The sequence below is a fragment of the Budorcas taxicolor genome, chromosome 1 (genome assembly GCF_023091745.1).
Source record: "Budorcas taxicolor isolate Tak-1 chromosome 1, Takin1.1, whole genome shotgun sequence".
Classification (NCBI taxonomy): Eukaryota; Metazoa; Chordata; class Mammalia; order Artiodactyla; family Bovidae; genus Budorcas; species Budorcas taxicolor.
Window position 1 is genome coordinate 83231918 of NC_068910.1, and position 27614 is coordinate 83259531.

Sequence of the window (27614 nt, forward strand, 5' to 3'; positions counted from 1 at the left end):
AGATTTTTTAACACTGAGCCACCTGGGAAGACCATACATATATGAAAGTAATGCAAAAAAACTATTAATTCATGTGTCCCAATCATCTACTTTTGTCAAGTTAACATGGTTCATTAATTTATTTCAAAAATTTAAAGAGAATCAACACAATGCAAATACAGTTGAAGTCCCCTTGGTTGGTATTCCATTCCCACACTATCCAATCCCGTTCTTAGCTAGAAGTAATCATTATATTGAATTTTTAATTTATCATTCATATGTAAACTTCCATTACATGTAACTACATCCCTACACAAATTATTTTCTTTTTTACTTTAAAAAAGCTTAACACTGCATATATTCTTCTGCAACTTCTTTCTTGTTTTTACTGAAATATAATTTGACATACAATGATATATTAGCTCCAGGTGTGCCACACTGTAGCTGACTTCTAGTTCACAGTCTCTAGTCTCATCTCATAAGATGCTTAATATGAGTTCAATCTTCTTAAGTTTGATAGGATTGTTTTGCATTTGGTCTAGTATTTGATCTATCCTGGAGAATGTTCCACATCCCTTGAAAAGAATGTGTATTCAGCAACATTTGAAAGGACCTTCTATCTGTCTGTCTGTCTGTCTGTCTGTCTCTCTGTTCGTGGACGTGGCTAGATCTTGGGGTTTAACTGGTTTCTTTATGTAAAATGTTTATTGATTATTTCCAAACTTTTACATAGATTTCCGAATTGTACACTTGTAACATGTGTAATATTTTATCATGTAAAAAGTACAATTCATTTCCCTATTGATGGACACAAGGTTTCTCTCTACTTTGTGAGGCTTACGGTAGTTTCATGATGAATATTGTCATATTGTCTCATTATCTGCATGTGTTAGAGTTTCTCTAGGAGGTAATTACAAGATGAACTTGGGAGTCCAATTCTATGTGTATATTTAGTTTTGAAAAATACTACCAAATTGCTCTTCAATATGATTTTAATTTTCTTTCTCACAACTAATAGTTGCCACTGCTTAGCAATACTAAGGATGTTAAATGTTGCTAGTATATTTGAAGTCAATAATATTTCATTTTTTTATTTTAATTGGAGTTCTATAATTATTATTGAAGTTGACCATCTACTAAAATTGACTGCCTATAGACGTTTGTGTTTTTGTGTTTTATTTCTTTAAAATTTGTTAGGATTTGTGCTTTTGTTAATTTCTTGGTGTTTGTCTTTTAAATGTTATTTAGAGAAAATTCTCCATGAATTCTTGAAAATATTTCTCAGTTGGAAACTATAAGGGTCCTCCCCATATGTGCTCTCATTCATCTCTGCAAAATGAAAGCAATTTTTCATGAATGTTCGTACACACACAAGATGAGCTGAAAGTAGGAAAGTTAAAGCCCCAGAAACTACTGTCTGCCAGTGAGCAAGCCTATTTGGTTAATAAACATCCCTGCTTCCTTGCCCATTAATTGGGGTAATCCTGAGGACTTTTCTCTCTGTTTCACACAGTCCACAGCAGGATTATGTTCCTGAGCCTACAGTGGTTTCTGGCTTGATTATAGTTTTTTTGCCTTGATTGTTCCCCACTTTTCACTTCCCAACTCTTCTCATGGACTTTGTTTGAATTACCTTCCAAATAAATTTGAGACACTCATACAAAATCTTAGCCTCAGTTCTGTTCTGTTGTAGTCAAATAAAAACATACACAGTAAAAAATGAAGAAAAAAAAAAGGAGCAATGTACTTTGTGTTTTGTTTTTACTTTCATTGTATGTCTTCTGTTTAAAATCCAGTTTGAGTTATTATTGGCTAAATTTATCAATATTCTTCCTAGTTCACATTTTTAATAAAATGACAATTTCTGTAGTTTTTGGTTTATTTATCCACCCGGAATTTATTTTTCTTATGATGTGAGATAAAGATCTAATTTTATATCCCTAGAAGAATAACCTGATGACCCAGCATTATTTATGAAATAGCATTCTTCTTCACATATTAGTGAGACTATCTTTTTGACATATGAAATTTCCATATATGAATCAAGTTGCTTATGAATTCCTTATTCTGTTCTACTGGAATATTTTTTCACTTTTGGCCCAGTATCACTCACTCTATATTATAACTGAGTAATGAGGTTTGTTATCTGAGATGCTGAGTTCTGGGCTTCTCTAGGAGCTTGGGGGACTTCCCTGTGGCTCAGATGGTAAAGAGTTTACCTGCAATGTGGGAGACCTGAGTTTGATCCCTGGGTAGGAAGATCCCATGGAGAAGGAAATGGCAACCCACTCCAGTATTCTTGCCAGGAAAATCCCATGGATGGAGGAGCCTGTCAGGCTATAGTCCATAGGATCACAAAGAGTGGGACATGGCTGAGTGACTTCACTTTCTTTCTTGTAGCTCAGCTGGTAAAGAATTCACATACAATGCAGGAGACTCCGGTTTGATTTCTGAGTTGGGAAGTTCCCCTGGAGAAAGGATAGGCTACCTACCCCAGTATTCTTGGGCTTCCCTGGTGGCTCAGATAGGAAAGAATACATCTACAGTGCAGGAGACCTGCACTCAGTCCCTGAGTTTGGGAGACCCCCTGGAGGAGGACATGGCTACCCACAAACATGGCTGAGCAACTAAGCGCAGCACAGCATGACAAGTTCCATTTTATTTTAGTAACTTTTTCAGTTTCAAGACATATAATTTGTCCTTTTTCATATTAACCTTTCGTCTTCTTTCAGTCTGTCCTTCATATATCAACATCTTTTTAAAGAAAAGCTATTGCTCCACTCATTTATCTGAACATAATAAGCATAGTCACTTAAAGCATATAATTTGAGGAAAAATTATAATATGAATGCTGATTTCATTTCTGAACATAAGTATATAATTGATGATTTTCAATCTTCTGTTTTAATATATTATTGCCCTATGTGGAGGATAGTGCATGAACTAATTTTGCTATCCTTTTCTTCCCTTATATAAAGTCAAAAGAAAATTCTACTTGGTTTTCTGAAAGCAATTGCCAATGCAACAGCTATAATGAAGAAAACAGTCAATTATCTCCATCTTATTGATTCCCCAAATTCAAGGGGACCCTCTCACGTCTCCCATTGTATAGGAGGGTCTCACCTATCATTAGAATCATCTCCTAGAACATAATGAAGATGAAGCTCTCCCAACTCCATCCATGGTTTCTCTCATTTCATGTGTATTTTAAAGTGATTAAGAATACTTAGTATGAACTTAGTTAAATAAAAAATATAAATATATTCCATGACATACCTTTATTTATTTATATTCCAAGTTTTATTAGTAAGGCTTTCAGAAAGCAGCATGCGGTTCTTTTTATTCAAGAGTAAAGAAGAAGAAACAAATAAGTTATTGCTTATTTGAGCCAATATAATATGCCACACTTTCAACACATTAACCCTGGACCTAGTACTTCCTTGCCTCTGACTAGTTTTACTCGCGAGAACTAGAAACAAATTGGCTTACTTCAGAACAAGTTTGGTTTTATTTATTAATTTGAATTCTAAATTAATTGTTATTCAAAGTGTGGAAGGCCTCATGATGAAGTGTACTTTTATTACCAAAGGACAGTCTTGGTTTTCACATAACTATCATCATGAGTGTGGTTATCTCAACCTGTCCTGTCATTATTGTGGGGATATTTAAAATAGTAAAGTTCAAGGCAAGTGAGTAATGTCTTCCCCACCCAGAATACTTCCTTAAAAGAGAAAAAAATGCTTCATTCCTCCCGCAGCAGTTACTCTTGTTCATTGATAACTACGTGAGGACATTAAAATGTTGGCATGTGATGCCTTGTTTACATGGACTTTCCTTTAGGTTAGATCAATACTCCCTTGCATTGCGAAACTTTAGATGGGTGACATAATGAAGATTGCCAAATTTGTGATTGCTTCATGTTTGACTCTTTGTGACTCCCATGGACTGTGGCCCACCAGGCTCCTCTGTCCATGGAATTCTCCAGGCAAGAATACTGGAGTGGATTGCCATTCTCTTCTCCAGGGAATTTTCTCCACCCAGGAGTTGAATCCAGGCCTCCTGAATTGCAGAAGGATTCTTTATCATCTGAGCCAACAGGGAAGCTCCCAATTATATATGTATATATAAACATATATATAAATATATATATGTTTATATATATACACAAACATATTCTCTCAATATATATATTGAGAGAGAGAGAAAGAAAGTGGGAGAGAGGGAGGGTAGGAAGAGATATAAGCATTAATATATATGTTAGGCTATTTATCTGTGCTTAAAAGTTATCTTTAGAATGTCTAAACCTACATAAAACAGGAAAAATGCCTTAATAATGACCTGAGTCAGAGGGTAGAAGGTTAATCTGTTAAGGACTTACTACAAATATCATGTGTGTGCCCAATGACTAATTTGACTATCGTGAATTTCATATTTCTTCTACCAGTTCTCAAAATGATAAAGTTTCATTTTTGTTTACAACATGCAGTTAATTTCATTCACATTGACACTGACCTGCTTAGGTGATTAACATTTATGGCTCTAAACACCTCTGTACTCACTAATATTTTATTAAAGATTAACTTCTTAAAGATTAAAGCTAGTTAATGTATAGAGATGTAATGCTGCCAAAGGGACATACACACTTATATACACTGACTAGTAAGACTAATGTAGATTTGTTGTTTGACAAAACTTCTTGGAAAACTAGAGAGTTTCTGCTCTTCAACTGCTGCAAGCTTCTGTGCTCTTCCAGACTCCTTAGAGTAGCAAACCTTCAAAAACCAAAAATGGGGTCAAAGCGAAGTGTACCATCAAGGCGCCATTCTCTCACCACCTATGAAGTCATGTTTGCAGTTCTCTTTGTCATATTGGTGGCACTCTGTGCTGGATTAATTGCAGTGTCCTGGCTGTCAATCCAAGAATCAGAAAAAGGTAAGTTACATAAGGTTGGCTACAGAAAGTGCTCACAGGTGAATATATACACTTCAGTCTCCAGAATCCTGCCAGCATTTTATATCCATTGCTTTGACTGATTTCCTGGCAAGGTATTTTTATTGCATCCAGATGCTTCACCTTAGTTCACATCATAGGAATTTTTTAAGTTGGTATATAATTTTGAATTTAATTCAGAATTTGAATATGAGACTAAGTATTTAAAATTTAAAAATGATTAGATTCTCAGTTTCAACATATAACAAAGTAGGTTCATAGCCTTTGGGTCTATTCTAATAGAATTTAAATCATAAACACATTCAAACCTTGTTGACTATAGAAGTGGCTAAATAGGCCAATTAAAAAAAATATTGCTTATTTCTAGAGAATTATATCTTCATTCTTATTAGTACACCAATTTTAATTATAACAATATAAGGGACTCTTGGTATGATTGTGGATTTATAAACGTCTCAAGATGCCTGAGCAGCAATTTGTGATTAACAGAAAAAATAAATAAGGAAAAGAAACTCTTCTTTAGAGCTAAATGGCCTGTGTTGTGAAAGTCACCCAGTCATGTCCAACTCTTTGTGACCCCATGGACTGTAGCCCACCAGTCTCCTCTGCCCATGAAATTCTCCAGGGAAGAATGCTGGAGTCGGTAGTCATTCCTTTCTCCAGGGGATCTTCCTAACCCAGGGATCAAATCCAGATCTCCCGCATTTCAGGCAGATTCTTTACCAGCTGAGCCAGCCAGAAGTCCAAATTACCTGTCCCAGCTGCTTTTAAAAGCTCTACAAATGTATTCTCTTGTTACAACAAACCTATGAGTTAGTTGCTATTGTTATGCCCATTTTACAAGTGAAAAACCAGAGGCAGAATTTAGGTAACTTGTTTCAACTTAGAGCATTGCCAGGTAGTACAAACTAGATAATCTAACTGGAGAATGTGCACTCTACCATTCATTCATTTATATGATTTTTTAAAAAATGTTAGCATAGCAAAAACCTTGAATATTGGATTTATTTTTTCTGAGAAAATTTTCACATTTTTATAAAATGATGAATTATATGGTATATTAATTCCTTCAAAACCATTTAATGGTAGTGATTTTGGTTTTACTGAGAAAATTCTCAACATTTGAGTTAGTTCTTTTCCCTTAGCAAATAAGTTTAAATTAGAAATAATAAACATGATTTATAGTTTTATAAAAGAATTCCAATATAATCCCTGGTTTATATTACTACTATGCTAAGTCACTTCAGTCGTGTCTGACTCTGTGCAACCCCATAGACGGCAGCCCACCAGGCTCCCCCGTCCCTGGGATTCTCCAGGCAAGAACACTGGAGTGGGCTGCCATTTCCTTCTCCAATGAATGAAAGTGAAAAGTGAAAGTGAAGTCGCTCAGTCATGTCCAACTCTTAGCGACCTCATGGACTGCAGCCTTCCAGGCTCCTCGGTCCATGGGATTTTCCAGGCAAGATTACTGGAGTGGGGTGCCATTGCCTTCTCCTATAGCTATATACAAAGAGAAGGAAGTCTTGTGAGTATAAAATTAAATAAAATTTAGAAGTTCCCTGAGCCTTTTAGAAAAGTGACCACTTTGGTGTTAAATGCCCTGTGAATACCTTCAAGGACATGTAATCATTTGGAAGTCCATTGGAATGTTTCATACTCAATGAAAATACAAAAGTTAGTTTTTTACCAGGAAAATTTAAAAAAAAAAAATACTTTTAAAAGCTAGTGTGATTTAATCATGAACAACTGAATGTAAGAAGAGATGTGAAATAAAACTATAACACTACACCACAGGATGTAAGACTCACTTTCAATACATACTTTAATATTTGTTGTTGTTCTTCAGTCGCTAAGCCTGTTGTACTCTTTGAGACCCCATGCACTGCAGCATGCCAGGCTTCCCTGTTCTCCACTGTCTCCAGAACTTGCTCATGTTCATGTCCACTGAGTCAGTGATGCTTTCTAAAACCCATCCTCTGCTGCCCTCTTCTCATTTTGCCTTCAATCTTTAGTTTACTTTACACTTACTTTAATGTATTTCATACTATACACTTGAATATACTTAACACTTTTACTGGAAATCATTTTAGATTTCAAAAAGTTGTAAAAATTGTAGAATTATTTTATAACATTCATACAAGTTCCCCTAATGTCAGTATCTAGTATATACATATACAGCTATCACAACCAAGAAATTAATACAATTGCTACAATAATATTAGCTAAACACTCTATTCAAATTTCACCAGTTTTTCACTAATGGCTTTTCTTGTTCAGGATTCAGTACAGATTCCTACACTGTATTTTGTTTCCATGTTTCTTCAGTCTCTGGCAATCCATGACAGTTCCTCAGTCTTTCCTTGTCTTTTAGATACACAAATCTACATATTATTTTGAGTATTGTTTAAAATATTAATTCTAAGGTTTCTTCTGAACTAAGAGATTTGTGTCAATATTAGCAGCAGCAGCATACAATATGGGAGACCTGGGTTCTATCCCTGGGTGGAGAAGACCCCATGGAGAAGGGAAAGGCATTCTTGCCTGGAGAATCCCCATGGACAGAGGAGCCTTCCAGGCTACAGTCGGCATGGGGTCGCAAAGAGTCAGACATGACTGAGCAACTAAGCACAGCACAGCATGACAGATCTTGAGGTTTGAAATCAGTCAGTCCTTTGCAGATGACACCACCCTTATGACAGAAAGTGAAGAGGAACTAAAAAGCCTCTTGATGAAAGTGAAAGAGGAGAGTGAAAAAGTTGACTTAAAGCTCAACATTCAGAAAACGAAAATCACGGCATCTGGACCCATCACTTCATGGGAAATAGATGGGGAAACAGTGGAAACACTGTCAGACTTTATTTTTTGGGGCTCCAAAATCACTGCAGATGGTGACTGCAGCCATGAAATTAAAAGACGCTTACTCCTTGGAAGAAAAGTTATGACCAACCTAGATAGTATATTCAAAAGCAGAGACATTACTTTGCTGACTAAGGTGCATCTAGTCAAGGCTATGTTTTTTCCTGTGGTCATATATGGATGTGAGAGTTGGACTGTGAAGAAGGCTGAGCGCCGAAGAATTGATGCTTTTCAACTGTGGTGTTGGAGAAGACTCTCGAGAGTCCCTTGGACTGCAAGGAGATCCAACCAGTACATTCTGAAGGAGATCAGCCCTGGGATTTCCTTGGAGGGACTGATGCTGAAGCTGAAACTCCAGTACTTTGGCCACCTCATGCAAAGAGTTGATTCATTGGAAAAGACTCTGATGCTGGGAGGGATTGGGGGCAGGAGGAGAAGGGGATGACCCAGGATGAGATGGCTGGATGGCATCACAAACTCGATGGACGTGAGTCTGAGTGAACTCCGGGAGCTGGTGATGGACAGGGAGGCCTGGCATGCTGCGATTCATGAGGTGGCAGAGTCGGACACGGCTGAGCGACTGAACTGAACTGAAGTGAATCCTTTGTCCAAATTACGTATCTGTCACTTTTATAACATTGAAAATTTTTCTTAGTGAGTCTAATCCCCAATTTGCCCAGCTGGAAAGAAAAAAAGAGAAATAGCATCTTCTCATATCAGGTCAATGCATCATTATTAGCACATTTATTAATGATCTCATCATTGTACGAGCCTCATCTGAAGCAATTTGTTTTGAAGATACATTCAAGGAAAATAATCACATAATAGTATTGTATTAGACTTAATGGCATATTTTATTTCCCACATCCCTACCCAAATTGTTAGCTTTTTTAAACATATTTTTCATATTGAGATAATTATATTTTCTGCAGCATTCTCGAAAACTTCCCCAATAATGACAGTCCCCATCTAATGGCAAAAGGTTATACATGTCAAATTTATAATTATTAGAATGAAAGAAGTAGTTTCAAAGCTATGCTTCAAAGTAATGCACACACTGAAATCCTCACAGCAATCCACATGTAGAAAACCAGCAGTGTCCCTTGATGCTAGGTGTTCAAGAAGTATCTGAAAGCAACTACAAAACTTTTAATGGTGCCTTTCTCACCATGTTTCCCTGAATCAGTTCCCATAATTGGTGGAAGTTGATCATTCCTGTATCTTCCAACAGGAATCTCAGTAACAAACAAAAACAAAACAAAACTTGGAAGTTTGCAGAGCTGGTTAGATTTCAAAGAAAAGAAAAAATATATACAATGGGACAGAGATGAAGTTTTAATTTTCAATCTTTTAAAACAACTAGATAGCTAAGAAAAAAATTAAAAGATAAAAGCAGCTGATGATGAAACAGGAAGACTAAAAAGAAAAAGCAAGAACTCCAGAGTCAACACATTAAGTAAGAACTTTGCTTCTGTGTCTTAACCAGAATGTGCATATTTTCTTACTCATCATTCACATTTTCAGTTTTGTTTCTTATAAAATCATCTAGATGCAGCATTTGGAAAAAGTCATGAAGCCAGAGGGACATTGAAAATAATATCTGGAGCTACTTATAATTCTCATTTGCAAGACAAACTCTCAGTGGACTTCAAAGTTCTTGCTTTTGACATTCAACAAATGGTAGGAGACTTTTTCTCTTTAACTATGTTAAAATTTCATAACATAATTTCACTAACTACTTGCTAAAGATACATAGATCTTGAAAGTGAAAGTGAAAGTCACTCAGTCATGTCTGACTCTTTGTGACCCCATGGACTGTAGCCTGCCAGGCTCCTCTGTCCATGGGATTCTCCAAGCTAGAATACTGGAGTGGGTAGCTGTTCCCTTCAGGAATCTTCCCAACCCAGGGATCGAACTCAGGTCTCCCATGTTGCAAGCAGATTCTTTACCACTAAGCCACCAGGGAAGCCCACATAGATCTTATTCTCTTTGAAAAAAGTCAGCCAATAAATATAACTGCTCAGGATACTTAAATATGAAATGTATTATCACAGAGAAGGAAAGTACCCCAAAATAGTTCTAAGAAGAATATAAAAAAAATTTGTTTAATGTTTTACTTAATAAATAAAATATTAAATTTAATATGTCTTTTTAACTTTCAGATAGATGATATCTTTCAATCAAGTAATCTGAAAAATGAATATAAAAACTCAAGAGTTTTACGATTTGAGTGAGTATAACTCAAAATTTTTATATAAATAGAAAGCACAGAATCACATCATAGTACTCTCTTTGCTGCTGCTGCTGCTGCTAAGTTGCTTCAGTTGTGTCTGACTCTGTGCGACCCCGTAGATGGCAGCCTTCCAGGCTCCCCCGTCCCTGGGATTCTCCGGGTAAGAACACTGGAGTGGGGTGCCATTTCCTTCTCCAATGCATGAAAGTGAAAAGTGAAAGTGAAGTCGCTCAGTCGTGTCTGACTCTTCGCGACTCCATGGACTAATATTTGTAAAAAGAGCATCACAATTTTTAGGAGAAAATGGAATATTTTACATTTTCAACATTTTCTGAGAGGGTTGAGGAAAGTGGCACAGTATGGACTTCTATATTGGTAGAAAATAACAATGCTAGATAATTGGTCTCATATTAACATATTCCCTTCATGTGAGTACAAAATCTTTCAGAGACACATGAAGAAGAGTGAGGTTGATTTTATGCAGATGTCTAGGAGTCTGACAGTTAACCTATATCCAAGGGAAGCCATATGGGAGTCCAGGTCATTGGAGAATACAAAGAGCATCACTTTATTTTATTAATTAATTAATTAATTTACTTATTTCCAAGCTTCCCCGGTGGCTCAGTAAAGAATCTGCCTGCCATTGCAGGAACCTCAGGAGATGCGAGTTTGATCCCTGAGTGGGAAAGATTCCATGGAGGAGGAAATGACAACCCACTCCAGTATTCTTTCCGGGATAATTCCACGCACAGGGGAGCCCAACAGGCTACAGTCCACAGGCCTCAAAGAGTCAGACATGACTGAGCACTCATGCAATCTATCTCAGATCAGAAACAATTAAACCAGAGAGTCTACCACCAAAGATACTTGTTACATGGTCTTCACAACAGTCCTAACATTTGTATAACAGTCCTTTGGTTCACAGGGACCAAACAGAGATAGGTCAAGTCAAAGAAAAAGAGATTATACTTAGAAGAACAATGACAGAAGGTCAAATTAGTTAATGGGCAGAAGGAAATGTTAGTCCTTGCCATTTCTTGTTGGGACAAAATGAACAAAAGCACAAAGCTTTATTTTACCAAATACAAAAAAAAAGAAAAAAAGGCTATTTTTCACCTACTTATCTATTTATCTTTATCATTCTTTATCCCAGATAGCATATTCATGATATCTTAGTCTCAGTAGCCAGTCAGCTCCACCCCATCTACTGTCTTCATTCCTGTCCACAACACAGAGGCCTTGACTCCTGTTTTCCAGGTTTATGATCACTAATAACCTCTTTCATAACCTAATTTCAGGGCTAGAAGGAGACATGTGGCCTCTCAGGAAAGATTTACTAGTGTTTCTTGTTTGTGTATTTTATTCAACATATTGTTTTAAAATATTTATTCAGTATTTATTCCGTGTAGGTAAAGCCATGAATGCAAGCTTTTATTTCCCTTTAAGTGAGTTATCTATTTAGAGTACGTGGAACTGATTTCTCTTTTCCAGTTTTAGAGCGACTGAGTATGGAGATCTGCATTAAAGCTTCAATTAATATTTAGTTCTTAAAGGTTTTGCATAGATTCCCCTGGAGAAGAGACTGGCTACCCACTCCAGTGTTCTTGCCTGGAGAATTCCATGGACAAAGGAGCCTAACAAGCTAAACCCATGGGGTCACAAAAAGTCAGACACGACTGAGCAACTATCACTTTTACGGAGCGGAATCCCATGTTCTTCCGCACCTTCAAAAGGCTCTGCCCAGTGAAATCCACGCTAAGCACAGTGTGTAGTGCAGTTTATTAGGATAGTTTCCCTAATGGGACTATTTGTCTTCTCTTGCTTACAACCTCCTGGATAACTTCGTTTTTACTCAACTGGGAAATTTTGCTGAATACAGACTTTTATATAAGGTCTGGTAGTTAATCAAAACCCTAGCATTTTCTTTGATATTTATTAAGTAACCTTACATTTCTCTAGATAGTAAAATCACTATATTTGAAACTGTAAATTATTTGAGCTGAGGAATTATTTCCTTCCCTTCCTTTAAACCACCTAGGAGACCAATATAGTGCCTAAACCTTGATACATATTTTATAGCAATTCTCAAATAATATTCTTCATCAGTATAGGGAAACTTTCACCTAGTTGTAGCTGAACTACTTTTAAATCAGAAGTGAGTTTGTAAAAGATGCAACGCAAAGGAATTTCATGAAAATGTCTGTAAGATAAATTACAGGTAGGTGCTTTGGGAGACTGAGAAGAAAAGGAGGAGAAAAGAAATTTAGAAGCAGGAAAAAAAGTAACAAGCAAACATTTAGGTTTACTTTAACTAATATGATATAAAATGACATATTCCAGTTACAGAAAAAAGTGAAAGTATTGGTTGCTCAGTCATGCCCAACTCTTTGCTACCGTGTGGAGCGTAGCCCACCAGGCTCCTCTGTCCATGGGATTCTCCAGGCAAGAATACTGCAGTGAGTTGCCATTCACTTCACCAGGGGATCTTCCCAACCCAGGGATCGAACCCGGGTCTCCATTAGGCAGATTCTTTACCACCTGAGCCATCAGAGAAGCCTATAGAAATAAGTGGCAGACTCTTAACTGTTTTTATAAATTATTTGCACTTTAAACTGATTGATAAAATCAAGAAACAGAAATAACTGACTTCTCAACTAACAGTAGCCATATCAACTCTGAAAAATACATCTAAAAATTCTTAAAAATGCCTATTTCATTTTTTGTTACTGATTTTAATGAAACACACACTTTATGCATGTGTATATGGTCAAATTATAACACTCAGAATATTACACTTAGTCATTAACCTATCTCTTCTTCCTTTTAAAAATATTATTTAATGTCAACTCTTTCCTCCACCATTAAGTTTTGTGTACATGTGTGTATGTGTGTGTGTTGAGCTATCCTGCAGGACAAGCAAATGGTCTACCCATGTCTGGGAAGCCTTTTATTACTCTGCTTTGTGGAAAATGCTTTGACTCAAAGAGCATTTAAGAGTTGATTCTTTTAATAAAGTGCTGTTTACCCTTTGTAGCAATAGGAAGCTTATTTTGCCCTTTGAGCACAGATAAGTCATCAAGTTAGGAAAGGAAAGACTTTTGTTTACTCAGCAATCCTAGAGGTTATCAATGTCATTAAGGAAAATAAGAGATAAGAAACATTTGATTTATTGCACACAGGCTTTCTGTATAATGATAGGATTTATCTTTTTTTTTTTAAAAAAAAGGATGAACTCAGATATTCCACTGAAAAAGGGCTTTGAAATAAAAGTGGTCATTGTTTCCTTTTTTTTTGTTTTCTAAAGGAAAAATTCTCATTTTATTAATAAATTCAGTCTCACAGCTGTGGTAGAGATGATTACTAAACCACATAACAGCTTTATTATTAGGTGAAGCATACATGTTTAATATGGTTTCCCTGATTTCTACTGTATATCTTTCTTATCTCAATATTTATACTGAATAAGAAACAAATTTTAAAGAATGCAATTGTGTGTGGGTATAGAATGTGTAACTCCTGTCTTTGCAAATGAATTTTTAAATGCAATATATAATTAACAACCAAAAAATCCCCACATCTTTCATGCAAAGATGTTTTATGTCTGAGAATAAACTAATCCATTCACTTTCAACTCAGTGAAAGAAAATTCCAGATTTGTATGCTCTCTGCCAAAATTACCTTACCTCTTCTACTCCCTAATTCAAATAAAATAAAAGAAAGTGGTAAGTGAAATTAAATCTGTGAAAGTTACATAAAGAGAAAAAAACTGTTTTAATCAGAATTAAAACTATATGCTGGGTAACCAAGGATGAGTTGGCAATGATGAATTGAAGACGGACATTGTTCACTCTCACTTTATCTTAACCACATTTAACTCCTATTCATTTAAGAAGACTGGGATAAAGATTGGTAAGGAGACAAGGAAAAAGAGAAGGAAGAAGAGGAGGAAAAGATGGAGAAAGAGTGAGAAGAAAAAGAAAAAGATAAAGAGCTATTAGAGGAGCAAGAGAGGAGGGAGAGAAAAAGAGGAGGGAAGATCCTGTTTCCCAAAAGTGTGAAGGCAATAAACTATCCATTCGCCATCCCAATTCCAACCAACCATTTCCCCCATCTCTTTGGATGTAAAGTTCTGGTAACAACGCAAGATAATAAAAACATGGACCTGCATCTAGGTAAATGTATTATATTGTCTTCTGTATTAATAAATAGTTCATAATGGTGTTAATAGCAGTGCGGGGGGGGGGGAATCAGAACTATATCAAAACACATCTGGGACACAGAGTTTCTGGGTTTTATTCCTCTATCTAGGCACAATTACATAAATGACTCTAAGTTTCAGTCTCCTTATTGCTAAAATTAGTGTTGGCCAACATCAGGTGAAAAATACTAGAGTCATTTTCCTTTACTCAAGCTTCTGCTTAAATAAATATAGCATGAAACCTGAGAGTTATATGCCTGTTAGGATTTTTTAAATAGCAATTAACAGAACACATGGTTGAAAGTACCCTAAACAAAAATGATTATCATGCGACATTACAAGAAATCTGTAGGTTTCAGAAGAGGTTAATTCAGTGATACAATGATTGTGACATGATCAAAAATGTATGTGTTTTCAATCTTTTATTATGCTATCTGTAGCTTGACAATCATAACTTGCTTCATGGTTCCAAAATAGATGCAACAGTTCCAGCAATTACATGTAGACGTAATAATAATCAACAACAGAGTAGTAGTCCACTATGAGCCTTTATTACATTAAATATGGAAACATTTCCTAGAAGTTTCCAATCAGTTTTGCCTTATATTCCATTGGCCAGGTCCTGCCATGAATAGTCACATGCTCATAAATAAAACTATCATTGACATGAGCAATGGTTGCAGAAGTTATGTGAAAATGGAGCATTATTTTCAAATAAAAAGAGAGACTGACCAGCACGGAAAAATTCACGAGTGTGGCGGAGTATGTAAAAACAGTGTCTGTGATGAAATCTACTTTTATCATGGATAGCAGGTGATTTACATGTGTAGGTGAATTTGCGACATTGTTACTTAGTAAATAGTTACTAAGGAGCCTTGCCATTTAAAAGATTTGGATAATTCGATTTAATCAAATGATTGGAAAGTTAAACATTCTGACATTTAAAAATTCTATACTTAATAGAGGAGAAATGTGCAATTATTGATCAGTCTGTTCACATCAATCATAAAAAAATGCTGCTGCTACTGCTGCTAAGTCACTTCAGTCGTGTCCAACTCTGTGTGACCCCATGGACGGCAGCCCACCAGGCTCCCCTGTCCCTGGGATTCTCCAGACAAGAACACTGGAGTGGGTTGCCATTTCCTTCTCCAATGCATGAAAGTGAAAAGTGAAAGTGAAGTCGCTCAGTCCTGTCTGACTCTTTGCGACCCCATGGACTGCAGCCTAACAGGCTCTTCTGTCCATGGGATTTTCCAGGCAAGAGTACTGGAGTAGCTACATAGAAAGGAATTACTTCTAAACTGTGAACTTGAATAGTAGCACAGAAACTAAAAAGGAATATCCTACCGAGGGGAAATGGTGATCTACTGTGATCTTTCAGGGACATTTTGATCCTGTATTTAGTCTTGGAGAGGAAAAAAAAAATACCTACATATATATTGTAGGTGTTACCAAGACATATATACATACAGATACTTAAAGAACCCTTCAGGAGTTGATGAAGCCCTTGAAGAAACTAATTTACTTACAGATATGAATATAAATGCCTAAATTTCAGAAATAGCAAACATACTATGCAAAATTCGGTTCTTTAGTCTGCCTTTTTTTTTAAAGATTCCATTCTCTTGAATGGATATTTATATATTTTTGGTTGCACTTTGGTTTTACTTATTTTATTTATTATTTTTGCTATTTGATTACCATTTATTTTATTGTTATATTAATATTATATTTTTATTATTTTGCTATTTTTATCTTTATCTACTATTGTTATTTATTTTATTAATTTATTATTTTTGTTGCATTTTTGGTTTTATTTATTTTTAGTTGTGTCATGCAGGCTTCTCATTTTGGTGGCTTCGTGTTGTGGCTCTCACTTTATACTTGCTGGCTTCCATAGTTGACGTGCTCAGGTCTTAGTTGCCCTGCGACGGGTAGAATCTTCCCAGACCAGAAACTGAACCTGAGCAACATCCCTGCATTAGCAGACATTTTCTTATTCATTGTACCACCAGAAAGTCTGTTAGTCTGCCTCTTTTTTTTTTTTTACTTTATTTTACTTTACAATACTGTATTGGTTTGCCACACGTTGACATGAATCCACCATGGGTGTATACAAGCTCCCAATCCTGAATCCCCCTCCCACCTTCCACTCCATATCATCTCTCTGGATCATCCCCATACAGCAGCCCCGAGCATCCTGTATCCTGTATCGAACATAGACTGGCACTTCGTTTCTTACATGATAGTATACATGTTCCAATGCCATTCTCCCAAATCATCCCACCCTCTTCCTCTCTCTCAGAGTCCAAAAGTCCGTTCTACACATCTGTGACTCTTTTGCTGTCTCGCATACAGGGTCATCATTGCCATCTTTCTAAATTCCACATATATGTGTCAGTATACTGTATTGGTGTTTTTCTTTCTGGCTTACTTCACTCTGTATAATTGGCTCCAATTTCATCCACCTCATTAGAACTGATTCAAATGTATTCTTTTTAATGGCTGAGTAATACTCCATTGTGTATATGTACCACTGCTTTCTTATCCATTCATCTGCTGATGGACATCTAGGTTGTTTCCATGTCCTGGCTATTATAAACAGTGCTGCAATGAACATTGGGGTACATGTGTCTCTTTCAATTCTGGTTTCCTTGGTGTGTATGCCCAGCAGTGGGATTGCTGGGTCATAAGGCAGTTCTATTTGCAATTTTTTAAGGAATCTCCACACTGTTCTCCATAGTGGCTGTACTAGTTTGCATTCCCACCAACAGTGTAAGAGGGTTCCCTTTTCTCCACACCCTCTCCAGCATTTATTGCTTGTAGACTTTTGGATCACAGCCATTCTGACTGGTGTGAAATGGTACCTCATTGTGGTCTTGATTTGCATTTCTCTGATAATGAGTGATGTTGAGCATCTTTTCATGTGTTTGTTAGCCATCCGCATGTCTTCTTTGGAGAAATGTCTATTTAGTTCTTTGGCCCATTTTTTGATTGGGTCATTTATTTTTCTGGAGTTGAGCTGCATAAGTTGCTTGTATATTTTTGAGATAAGTTGTTTGTCAGTTGCTTCATTTGCTATTGTTCTCTCCCATTCAGAAGGCTGTCTTTTCACCTTACTTATAGTTTCCTTTGTTGTGCAGAAGCTTTTAATTTTAATTAGATCCCATTTGTTTATTTTTGCTTTTATTTCCAATATTCTGGGAGGTGGATCATAGAGGATCCTGCTGTGATTTATGTCAGAGAGTGTTTTGCCTATGTTCTCCTCTAGGAGTTTTATAGTTTCTGGTCTTACGTTTAGATCTTTAATCCATTTTGAGTTTATTTTTGTGTGTGGTGTTAGAAAGTGATCTAGTTTCATTCTTTTACAAGTGGTTGACCAGTTTTCCCAGCACCACTTGTTAAAGAGATTGTCTTTACTCCATTGTATATTCTTGCCTCCTTTGTCAAAGGTAAGGTGTCCATAGGTGTGTGGATTTATCTCTGGGCTTTCTATTTTGTTCCATTGATCTATATTTCTGTCTTTGTGCCAGTACCATACTGTCTTAATGACTGTGGCTTTGTAGTAGAGCCTGAAGTCAGGCAAGTTGATTCCTCCAGTTCCATTCTTCTTTCTCTGCCTCTTAAGGACCCAAGTAAACCCTGAGCAGCCCTAGCTTACTGAAGCGTACAGAATGAAGACCAGAGCTAAAGTTCGTTTTCCAAACAGTTGTATCCTAAAAGCACATTGCTCCTGCTCACCCACTTCAGTCGTGTCCAACTCTTTTGCGACCCTATGAACTCTTTGCCACCAGGCTCCTCTGTCCATGAGATTCTCCAGACAAGAATACTGGAGTGGGCTGCCATGCCCGCCTCCAGGGTATCTTCTTGACCCAACGATCGAACCTGAGGCTCCTGCGTTGTTAGTGGATTCTTCACCACTGGGCCACCAGGGAAGCCCTTAAAACATAGTAGCAAAGTAGAAACATAGACCAGAGAGCAAAAACATCTGACACATTTCCACTGGGCCAAACATGTATTCTTTTTTCGATTCTTTAAACTATAAACAAATTACCAGTGAGGAAAACTTTAAAAATGCAGGTTTCAGAGGAGGAGAGAAGAGATGATGACTTGGGTCATGTAACTGAACTCTAACATCATGGTCAGAGATGAACAGACAACATAATCCCAACTCTTGACGATGACAGTATAGCCCACAACTTCCCAGTACCCACATATGCTTGTCTTCTTTCTGCTCTTTGAAGTCAGGAAATATTTCAATATTTTATATAAAGAATGAAGAAGAAAAAGAAGACAATTTATTAACAGTTGTTATAAGCTTGCCATCAGGCCTTTGTAAACTACACAGAAAATATTTTTTTCTGAAATCAGTGTAACTACTTTAAACTTCCTACTTAGAAATCATCTGTGAAAATAAAAAATCCAATTACAAATCCTCATGTTTTCAAACAGTACAATAGGAATAAATGTCATGATATCATGTGATTTTGTTTAATTTGACACAAGTGACTGTGGTTTGGCCTAGGGATTAGTGTGCTACTGTGGAACTGAGAAAAATTGGGTTCTAATTCTGGATATATCTTGTGCTCTTGTAGAAACAGTCATTGTTTAAGTTCTCTTTCCTCCACCTGTGAAATAAAGATAACACTTGACATGACCTTCCTTGTACAAGTGTGATAGGATTAACAAGGTGATGACCATAGAGAGTCAAACACAAATCATTTGAAGAGGGCTGAGTTTTTTCTCTTATGTCACTTTTTGCTTTGCAGAAATGGCAGCATTATAGTCATATTTGACCTTCTCTTTGTCCAGTGGGTATCAGATAAAAATGTAAAAGAAGAACTGATTCAAGGCATTGAAGCAAATAAATCCAGCCAACTGGTCACTTTTCACATTGACTTGAACAGCATTGATATCACAGGTATCCGTGAACCTTATTTGATACTTTGAATCAATAAGCCATGAAATTAAAATTCTATGTACCAAAGGAGCAGTGGGATCACCCTGGACTTTTGGGAACCTGTCTTATTGCATGAGTAACACATTTACATAAGGATAGTGGAATATGGAGAAAATGTATTAGAAAAAAAAATGCCAATGAGAAAATCTTTGTAAAATATCAAATAACAAAGAAGTTCTGAAAATATTGGCATACTTAAATGTTTGTGGGCCTAATCACACTTTTGGCATTGGCCAAGCACAGCACTGATTTTCCAGGAACCCTCCATCTGAAAGTAACACATTACTTTCTGATAGTCATATTGTTGTTGTTTAGTCACCAAGTCGTGTCTGACTCTTGCAGCACCATGGATTGACTGTAGCCCACCCGGTTCCTCTGTCTATGGAATTTTCCAGGGAAGAGTATTGGAGTAGGTTGCCATTTCCTTCTCTAGGGTATCTTCCCAGCCCAGGGTTTGAATCTGAGTCTCTTGAACCTCCTACATTGGCAGCTGGATTCTTTACCACTTCACCACCTGGGAAGCCCCTAGAAAACTTAATCTACCTCTAAATAGCTGCATTATTTAAGGAGATTTACCAAAATTTTCTGTATGTTTGTTATCTCATCTGGAAAATGGGACTAGTAAAGATACTGTGTAGTAGCATTGGTTTCAGGGGTAAATGTGTTGATATAAAAAACACTTGTTCTAGCTAATAATAGTTAGTAGTATTTTTCAGCCCATTTGAATTAGACAAAAAACCAAAATAGTCTCTGCTCCAGCAGGTGTGCCAGAGGGGACCAAACCATCAGTAGAGGAAGCACTTAAGAACTTGAGTTGCCTTCTCACTAAACAGGCACAGCAGGATAAAGCAGGAAACTGGATAAAAGTAAACTGTGCTTGATGAGCCCTTGCTGTAAAAAAAAGCAGCTAGAGGTCTGCAATTTTATATCTACTATTACAAAATCAAAGAAACAAAGCACTCATGTCTTTATATATTTGCTTAAGAGCAAATCAATACTGACTTATGCTGAAGTAAAACTATTTGAACTGGCAATAGGCTACTTAGAGTGTGCATATAAGTGGATACTTATATATTGATGAGCTTTCTAACATCTAAAAATTTCTGAATTCAAAAGCATATTTAGCTGAAGGTTTACAGAAAAGAGATTTTTGATACAGATGGGCCTGGTATTTCGTTTTAATATTTATTTGCATCATGTCAATTTTCAAGTTTGTTACATTTGAAAATTGGTTAATAATCCCACAAACATCTTAGATTTTTATACAGTAAACTGTCAAGCCAGACACAATGAAAAATTAGGGTATTATCTTCTTTAAGAAAAATTCTTATAAAGTTGATTTTATCTTCTTCATTAATAATCTACCACATATTTATAAAACTGTTACAGGTCTTTTACAAAGAAGACAATGCAGTAATGAAGAAATAATGCGATAAACCATCTAGTTAGTAGAAGAAGACCTACCTCTTAGCCCACTTACTATAAATATTGTTTTGAATAAAAGCAAATTCATTTGATCAGGGCTTCTCAGAAGATATGGTTTGGTTTCCTCTATTTTTAACATAGCTGTCATGGTGTCTTTAAAAATATTAAACATGTTAAATGGTGAAGAAAATAGCTATTTTTATCTTTTAAGTGAAAATCACTTTATGCTTAAACAGTTCTTAGTTCTCAATAGATATTATCGTGTACCAGATTATTTTGGCATCCATTTGTTTCATGCAAAACCATTGATTCTAGGTCCCACAAGATTGCGGGTATTAGATTCTCTCTCTTAAATATAAATTATTCTATATAATTTTGATGAATAAGAAGATATCCTTCTTAAATGAGTAAAATAAATGAAACATTCTATATATGTAAATTTTATAGAAAGACTATATAAAGATTCTGAAAATTCATTGCATGTATCATAATCAAATAGTAATTAAGTAAATAGGAACATTCAGGGTAAGAAAGGATGAAATGGAAACTCTAGATCAGACGCCCTTTGGATAACTATTTGAACTGCACTTGATGTTTTGTAATATTCTAAACACTATATTCAAACCAACTTTATTCCAGCCCCTTTGGAGAATTTCTCTACGATAAGTCCTGCAACAACGTCAGGTCAGTACTTAATGACATTTTAAAATATAAAACTCGGTGACCATAAAACTTTATGACATTAAGCAAGGATTCTATTTTTTTCTGGTGGCTCTTGCTAAATGAGGTATTTAGTCTTCGTTTAAAAATGTAAAAAGTATACATTTGGCCTGGAATAATCTAGTTCATAGTATGCAGGATTCATAATGCTTAGGTATATATGCAAGGATATGCATTTCAAATTGCAATTGTCCTTTCATATTTTAAACTCTATATACATATGTACACATATATGATGTGTGTGAATATGTGTGTGTGATCTCAAAATATGACTCTGATTATGCAGCCTTGGAAATGAAGCCCTGACATTGCTAAGGTCACTATGAATGAGGGAAAGGAGTTTTAAAGATAATGAAATGATAACTTTCAAAATATATTATACTGTTTGGAAAGGACAATCTAAAGTTTAATATTAACTTTGCTCTATTCCAGCATTTTCTTCACTCTCTCTTTCTAACTACAATTGGTTACTGTGGCTCATAAAATTGAGGACTTCACTTTGTCTTATCAAGATCATACTGATTATCGAAAGAGAGCTTTGAGAAATTATCATTTTAAAATTAACCTGAGTTATCTTAAAATGTAAAATCATTTTGTTGTAGAAATCTTATTCAAATTGAAGTCAAAATATCTGAACACTAATCCTGTCTCTGCCAACTATCAGAATCACTGAGCATTTCACCTTCTGAAAATCTGTTTCCCATAAATTGTGAATAATAAAAGTTTTCTAAAAATGTTAAAAGTCATCCCAAACATCAAATTCATAAACAAGTGCTTTTAAACTGTAAACTGTTATAAAACTATAACCATATTACTTTTTATATCACTTGTAATCATGAACACTTTTATAATACTTTAAAAATATATTTTAGGTACTGTATTTTACAAACATTATCTCATTTAATTCCCAGAATGATTTTGTAGAGATGTAATACTTTTTCTACTTAAAAATACATAAGTAATAAAGAAAGTGCCCAGAGTCACACAGTTTAAATTTATCAAAGTCGGGAATTAAAAGTAATTCTCTGGACTCCAAGGCCAATAGTTTAAGCATATCTCAAGCTCCTATTTCAAATAGCATCCGATTAATCTAGAACATTTATGTCTACAGCCATTATGAAATAAGTGAATTCTTATATTAGTTAATTAATTATTGAAAAAATCTTTTTTCCTTAAAAAAGTGAACACATCTAAAAATTTCTGCTATACAACTCTAAAAATCAATAAAAAACATAAAAGATTTATTTTTTAGATCCAGATACAAATGATATATTAAGTTAATGAACATTAATAGTGAAGTGAAAGTGAAGTCGCTCAGTCGTGTCCGACTGTTTGCGACCCCATGGACTGTAGCCTACCAGGTTCCTCCGTCCGTGGGATTCTCCAGGCAAGAGTACTGGAGTGGGTTGCCATTTCCTTCTCCAGGAGATCTTCCCAACCCAGGGGTCGAACCCAGGTCTCCCGCATTGCAGGCAGACGCTTTACCATCTGAGCCACCAGGGAATAATTCATGGTAATTTTAAAAACTCTCACATAAAGTATTAAATGAGGAATTCCTAATAATCGGTTTAAAAATGTAATTTTTATTTATGTTATTTATTTTTACAGAAAAGCTAACAACCAGCATTCCTCTGGCAACCCCAGGTCAGTTTTAATAATATAATTTCTCTTGTTTTTTAAAAAGTTTTTGTTATGTTTCATTTTGGACTTCTGAGAATTATCTGATAAACAGCAGTTAACAATACCCTTATCATAGATAAGAAAACTAAAGCATGAAAGTTTATAGTTAGCCTAAGTTTTTACCAAAAGGCAACAACATATTTGAGGTTAATTAATACCTGTATTATCTAATCTCACTCCAGTCCTCCATCTGTTAGAATCACGGTTATTATCTTTTGCTAAGTGTGCCAAGAGTAGGATCAAAATGTTTTCCAGAAAGGATATAGGTTTCATCAGGTGTGAGGGACTTTTCTCTCTAATTATTCTCTCTGAATACAAGTGACACATACTTGCTCTCTCCTTTTAACATGGTATGGTGGCCAAATCAGTACCAAAGTTGCCTTGGATTCATTCATTCAACAATTTTTCATTAAGTGACTGCTTCATACCAACACATGGCATGAAGTTTTTAAGTTTTCATTGGAGTACAGTTGCTTTAAATGTTGTGTTAGTTTCTATTGTACAACAAAGCAAATCACTTATACATATACATATATACTTTTTTTTAGATTTCCTTCCTATTAGATCACCACTGAGCAATGAGTAGGTGACTAGAGCATTGAGTGGAACAGTAGTTCCCTGTGTTATTTGGTAGGTTCTCATTTGTCATCTTTTTTATACATAATAGTGTATCTATTTCAATTCCAATCTCCCAATTCATCCTACCCACATTTGGCTCTCAGTTTGTTAAGTTTGTTAACAAACTTAAGCCTTTTCTCTACATCTGTGTCTCTATTTCTGCTTTGCTGATACATCCATCTGCACTATTTTTCTAGATTTCACAAGTAAGCAATCTTGTATAATATTTGTTTTTCTCTTCCTGATTTCCTTCATTCTGTATGATAGTCTCTAGGTCTGTCCAAGTTTCTGCAAATGGCTCTATTTCACTCCTTTTTTGTGGTTGAGCAATATTCCATCGTATATAGGTACCACATCCCCTTTATCCAGTCCTCTGCTGATGGACATTTAGCTTGCTTCCATGTCCTGGCTATTGTAAACAGTGCTGCAATGAGTGCTGGGTGCATGCATCTTTTTGAATTATAGTTTTCTTTGGTCATACCCAGGAGTGGAACTGCTGGGTCAGGTGGTAGCTCCATTTTCAGTTTTTTGCAGAACCTCTATTCTGTCCTCTAGAGTAGCTGTGCCAGTTTACAATCCCACCAACAGTGTAAGAGAGTTCCCTTTTCTCCACACCCTTTCCAACATTTGTTGTTTGTAGAATTTTTGATGATGGCCATTCTGACAAGTATGAGGAGATGCTTCATTATAGTTTTGCTTTTCATTTCTCTAGTAATTAGTGAGGTTGAGCATTTTTTCATGTGCATTTTAGCCATCTGCATGTCTTCTTTGGAAAAATGTCTATTTAGGTCTTCCACCCATTTTTTTATTAGGTTGTTTTTGTTTTGTTTTTTTTTTTATATTGAGCTACATGAGCTGTTTGCATATTGTGGAGATTAATCCCTTGGCAGTTCCTTTGTATGCAATATTTTCTCCTATTCTGAGTGTTATCTTTTCTTTTTGTTTATGGTTTCCTTTGCTGTGAAAAGCCTTTAAAGTTTAATGAGGTCCCATCATTTATTTTTATTTTCCTTACTCTTTAGTTCAGTTCATGTCATGTCCAACTCTTTGCAACCCCATCAACTGCAGCACGCCAGGCCTCCCTGTCCATCACCAACTCCCAGAGTCCACCCAAACCCATGTCCATCATGTTGGTGATGCCATCCAACCATCTCATCCTCTGTTGTCCCCTTCTCCTCCTGTCCTTAGACTTTCCCAGCATCAGGGTCTTTTCAAATGAGACAGCTCTTCGTATCAGGTAGCTAAAGTATTAGAGTTTCAGCTTCAACATCAGTCCTTCCAATGAACACCCAGGACTGATCTCCTTTAAGATGGACTGGTTGGATCTCCTTGCAGTCCAAGGGACTCTCAAGAGTCTTCTCCAACACCACAGTTCAAAAGCATCAATTCTTCTGTGCTCAGCTTTCTTTATAGTCCAACTCTCACATCCATACATAAACCATACCCTTAACTAGATGGACTTTTGTTGACAAAATAACTCTTAAGAGGTGGGTCAAAAAATATCTTGTTTGGATTTATGTCGAAGAGTATTCTGCCTATGTTTTCCTCTAAGAGTTTTATAATATCTGGTCTTACATTCAGATCTTCGCTCCACTTTGAGTTTATTTTTAAGTTTTGTGTACGTTGGTATGTGTCTTTAACATCGTAATTTTTCCAAATTCTTAATAATTGTCTACTTTGCCTTTGTCTATCTGCTGCTTAACCAAAGTGTCTTCTCTAGTCCTCACTTAATCTTCATGTTAAACAGTCTGAATGTGTACCTAATCTCTTTAGGTAAATTCCATGCAGGCAATATTGTATAACCCGTCAGTTCCTAAAATAATACTGCTATTTTCATGTTATTAGAATTTATATCAAATATTATATAATACAAGGAGAGAACATTTGTGAAATTATAAGTGGTCTCTGGGTAAGACTTAGCAATTCCTAGATGAAACAGTAGGTGTAAAGTTTGAAAAGCAGAGTGATATGTGAATAATGTATCTATCAAAATACTTTATGAAACAAATCATCCGCCCTCTAAACCCATGGAGAGCTCTTATGGTAGGACAAGCCTGCCTGGAGTTGTCTTTTGATGTTGTCCAGAGAGCAGCACAACACAATGAAAGATGGAACTGCTCTTCAGCCCACTGTCCCTTATGCATTGCAGAAAACTGTTTACAGCATCTAAAATCACCTTTCAACACACTCTCAAAAAGTGATTTTAAGATGAATAATGACCAATTCACTTAATCTAAAATCTAAATAACTTTATATATTTTAAGAAACATTTCTATAACTTTACAAGTCGGCAACAAATGCCAAAGTTAGTGCTGTGTTTTCTATTTACCTGTTTATTGATTCACTGAGTGATTCATACAACCCGCAGTTATTGAGGACCTCTTTGGTGTATAAAACGCCCTAAGGGAAATATGTGGAAAGACATAGAAGGAAAAAAAGTGCTAGAGCAAAAAATCTCTGGACTTAAATTTTCCTTCTTACTCTCTTGAAGACAAGCCCACCAAAAATATGAAAAGTGACTGAACAATATGCCCAGTTTCTTGCAAGACTTTTGGTCCTATCCAGAATGCCCATAAGGCATCTGCCCACACCAAAATGGTCCTTGATAATTTGGTCCTGTCCAGAATTATTTGAAGGACTTCCCTGGTGGTGCAGAGGTTAAGGATCTGCCTGCCAATGTAGGGAGCATGGGTTCAATCCCTGGTCCAGGACGATTCCACGTGTTGCAAGGCAACTACACACGCACCGCAACTACTGAGCCCATGTGCCCTAGAGCCCACTTGCTCTGCAACAAGAGAAGCCGCCACACTCAAGTATAGAGATGCTCACACTCACTGCAACTAGAGAAGGCCCACATGCAGCGACAAAAACCCAGCTCACCCAAAATACATTAAGAAACAAAAAAGCAAACAACAGCAAAACCCAAGCCATTTGAATGGAACAGATATGCTCTTGGACACTTTTTGTTATTTTTTAGTCATTCAGTTGTGTCTGACTCTTTTGTGACCCCTTTTACTGTAATCTGCCAAGGATCCTCTGTCCAGGGATACTTTAGATAGGAGCAAATATTAAGGAGCTTTTGGAATGGATCAAGTGTTTAAGAACCAAATGTCTTCTGGACCAAAATATCCCACAAACCAAATGTATTATGACATTTTACGTGCTATGTACACACACACATCGTTGCTCAGTTGTGTCTATTTATGACCCTGTGGACTATAGCCCACCAGGCTCCTCTCTCCATGGGATTTCCCAGACAAGAATACTGAAGGGGTACCCATTCCTTTCTCCAGAGGTCCTCTTGACCCAGGGATCAAACTCAGGTCTTATGCATTGCAGGTGGATTTTTTTATTTTCTGAACCACCAGAGAAGCTGGGTAGGATCAAACTTTGGCTAACAGCCCAGCTTCCGGCAAAAGGATAGGGTGGAAGGGAAACACAGAGTGTGAGGGTAATACTTGACCAGCACTTTTCTTTCCCAGAGAGTGGAACAGAAATCTTTCTAACCTGTAAACTATAAGAATGGAATCAGTACATATTTATTTATATCTTTCACATTTTACATGAACAGTTGATAATCATAATAAAGACCAAAAAGTAACATATAATTTTCAAACATTGAAAGTGTGTAGGTGAATCCACCTTAACTATTTCCACCCATTACTGTCACATAATGTTTGGTAAGCCACCTAGTTCTTGAACTTTGTATTTATTATCTGAAAGACAAAGATTTAAATATATGTCTTAAAGAGCAGTCATGAAGAAAGGAAATAATACAGATACCAATTCATGATTGGCATAAAGGAGGGCCACAACAACAGCAACAAAAATAGCAAGTTGTATGCTTTTTGAAAAAGATCTTTTAAAAACTAGACTAAGGTTAAAACAAGATTGTTGTATTCAGTAGTGCTCGTTTTAATCTGATTATTTCTTTGTCCTCAAAAACTCCATTTCCAAAGCTTTCCTATTATTGGAGACCATATTGAATTACCTTC

At 36.1% G+C, this 27614-nt stretch overlaps 1 protein-coding gene across 1 annotated transcript in view; it reads left to right on the plus strand.

Moving 5' to 3' along the window:
- The first annotated feature begins 4766 nt into the window (after window positions 1–4766).
- Window positions 4767–27614, plus strand: part of TMPRSS15 (transmembrane serine protease 15) — a 155042-nt gene continuing 132194 nt past the window's right edge. Inside the window, exons 1-6 of the mRNA XM_052647612.1 lie at window positions 4767–4911; window positions 9335–9465; window positions 9948–10015; window positions 18986–19137; window positions 21241–21285; window positions 22930–22965. Of these exons, the coding sequence (XP_052503572.1) occupies window positions 4767–4911; window positions 9335–9465; window positions 9948–10015; window positions 18986–19137; window positions 21241–21285; window positions 22930–22965 (577 nt within the window). The remainder of the gene's footprint in view (window positions 4912–9334; window positions 9466–9947; window positions 10016–18985; window positions 19138–21240; window positions 21286–22929; window positions 22966–27614) is intronic.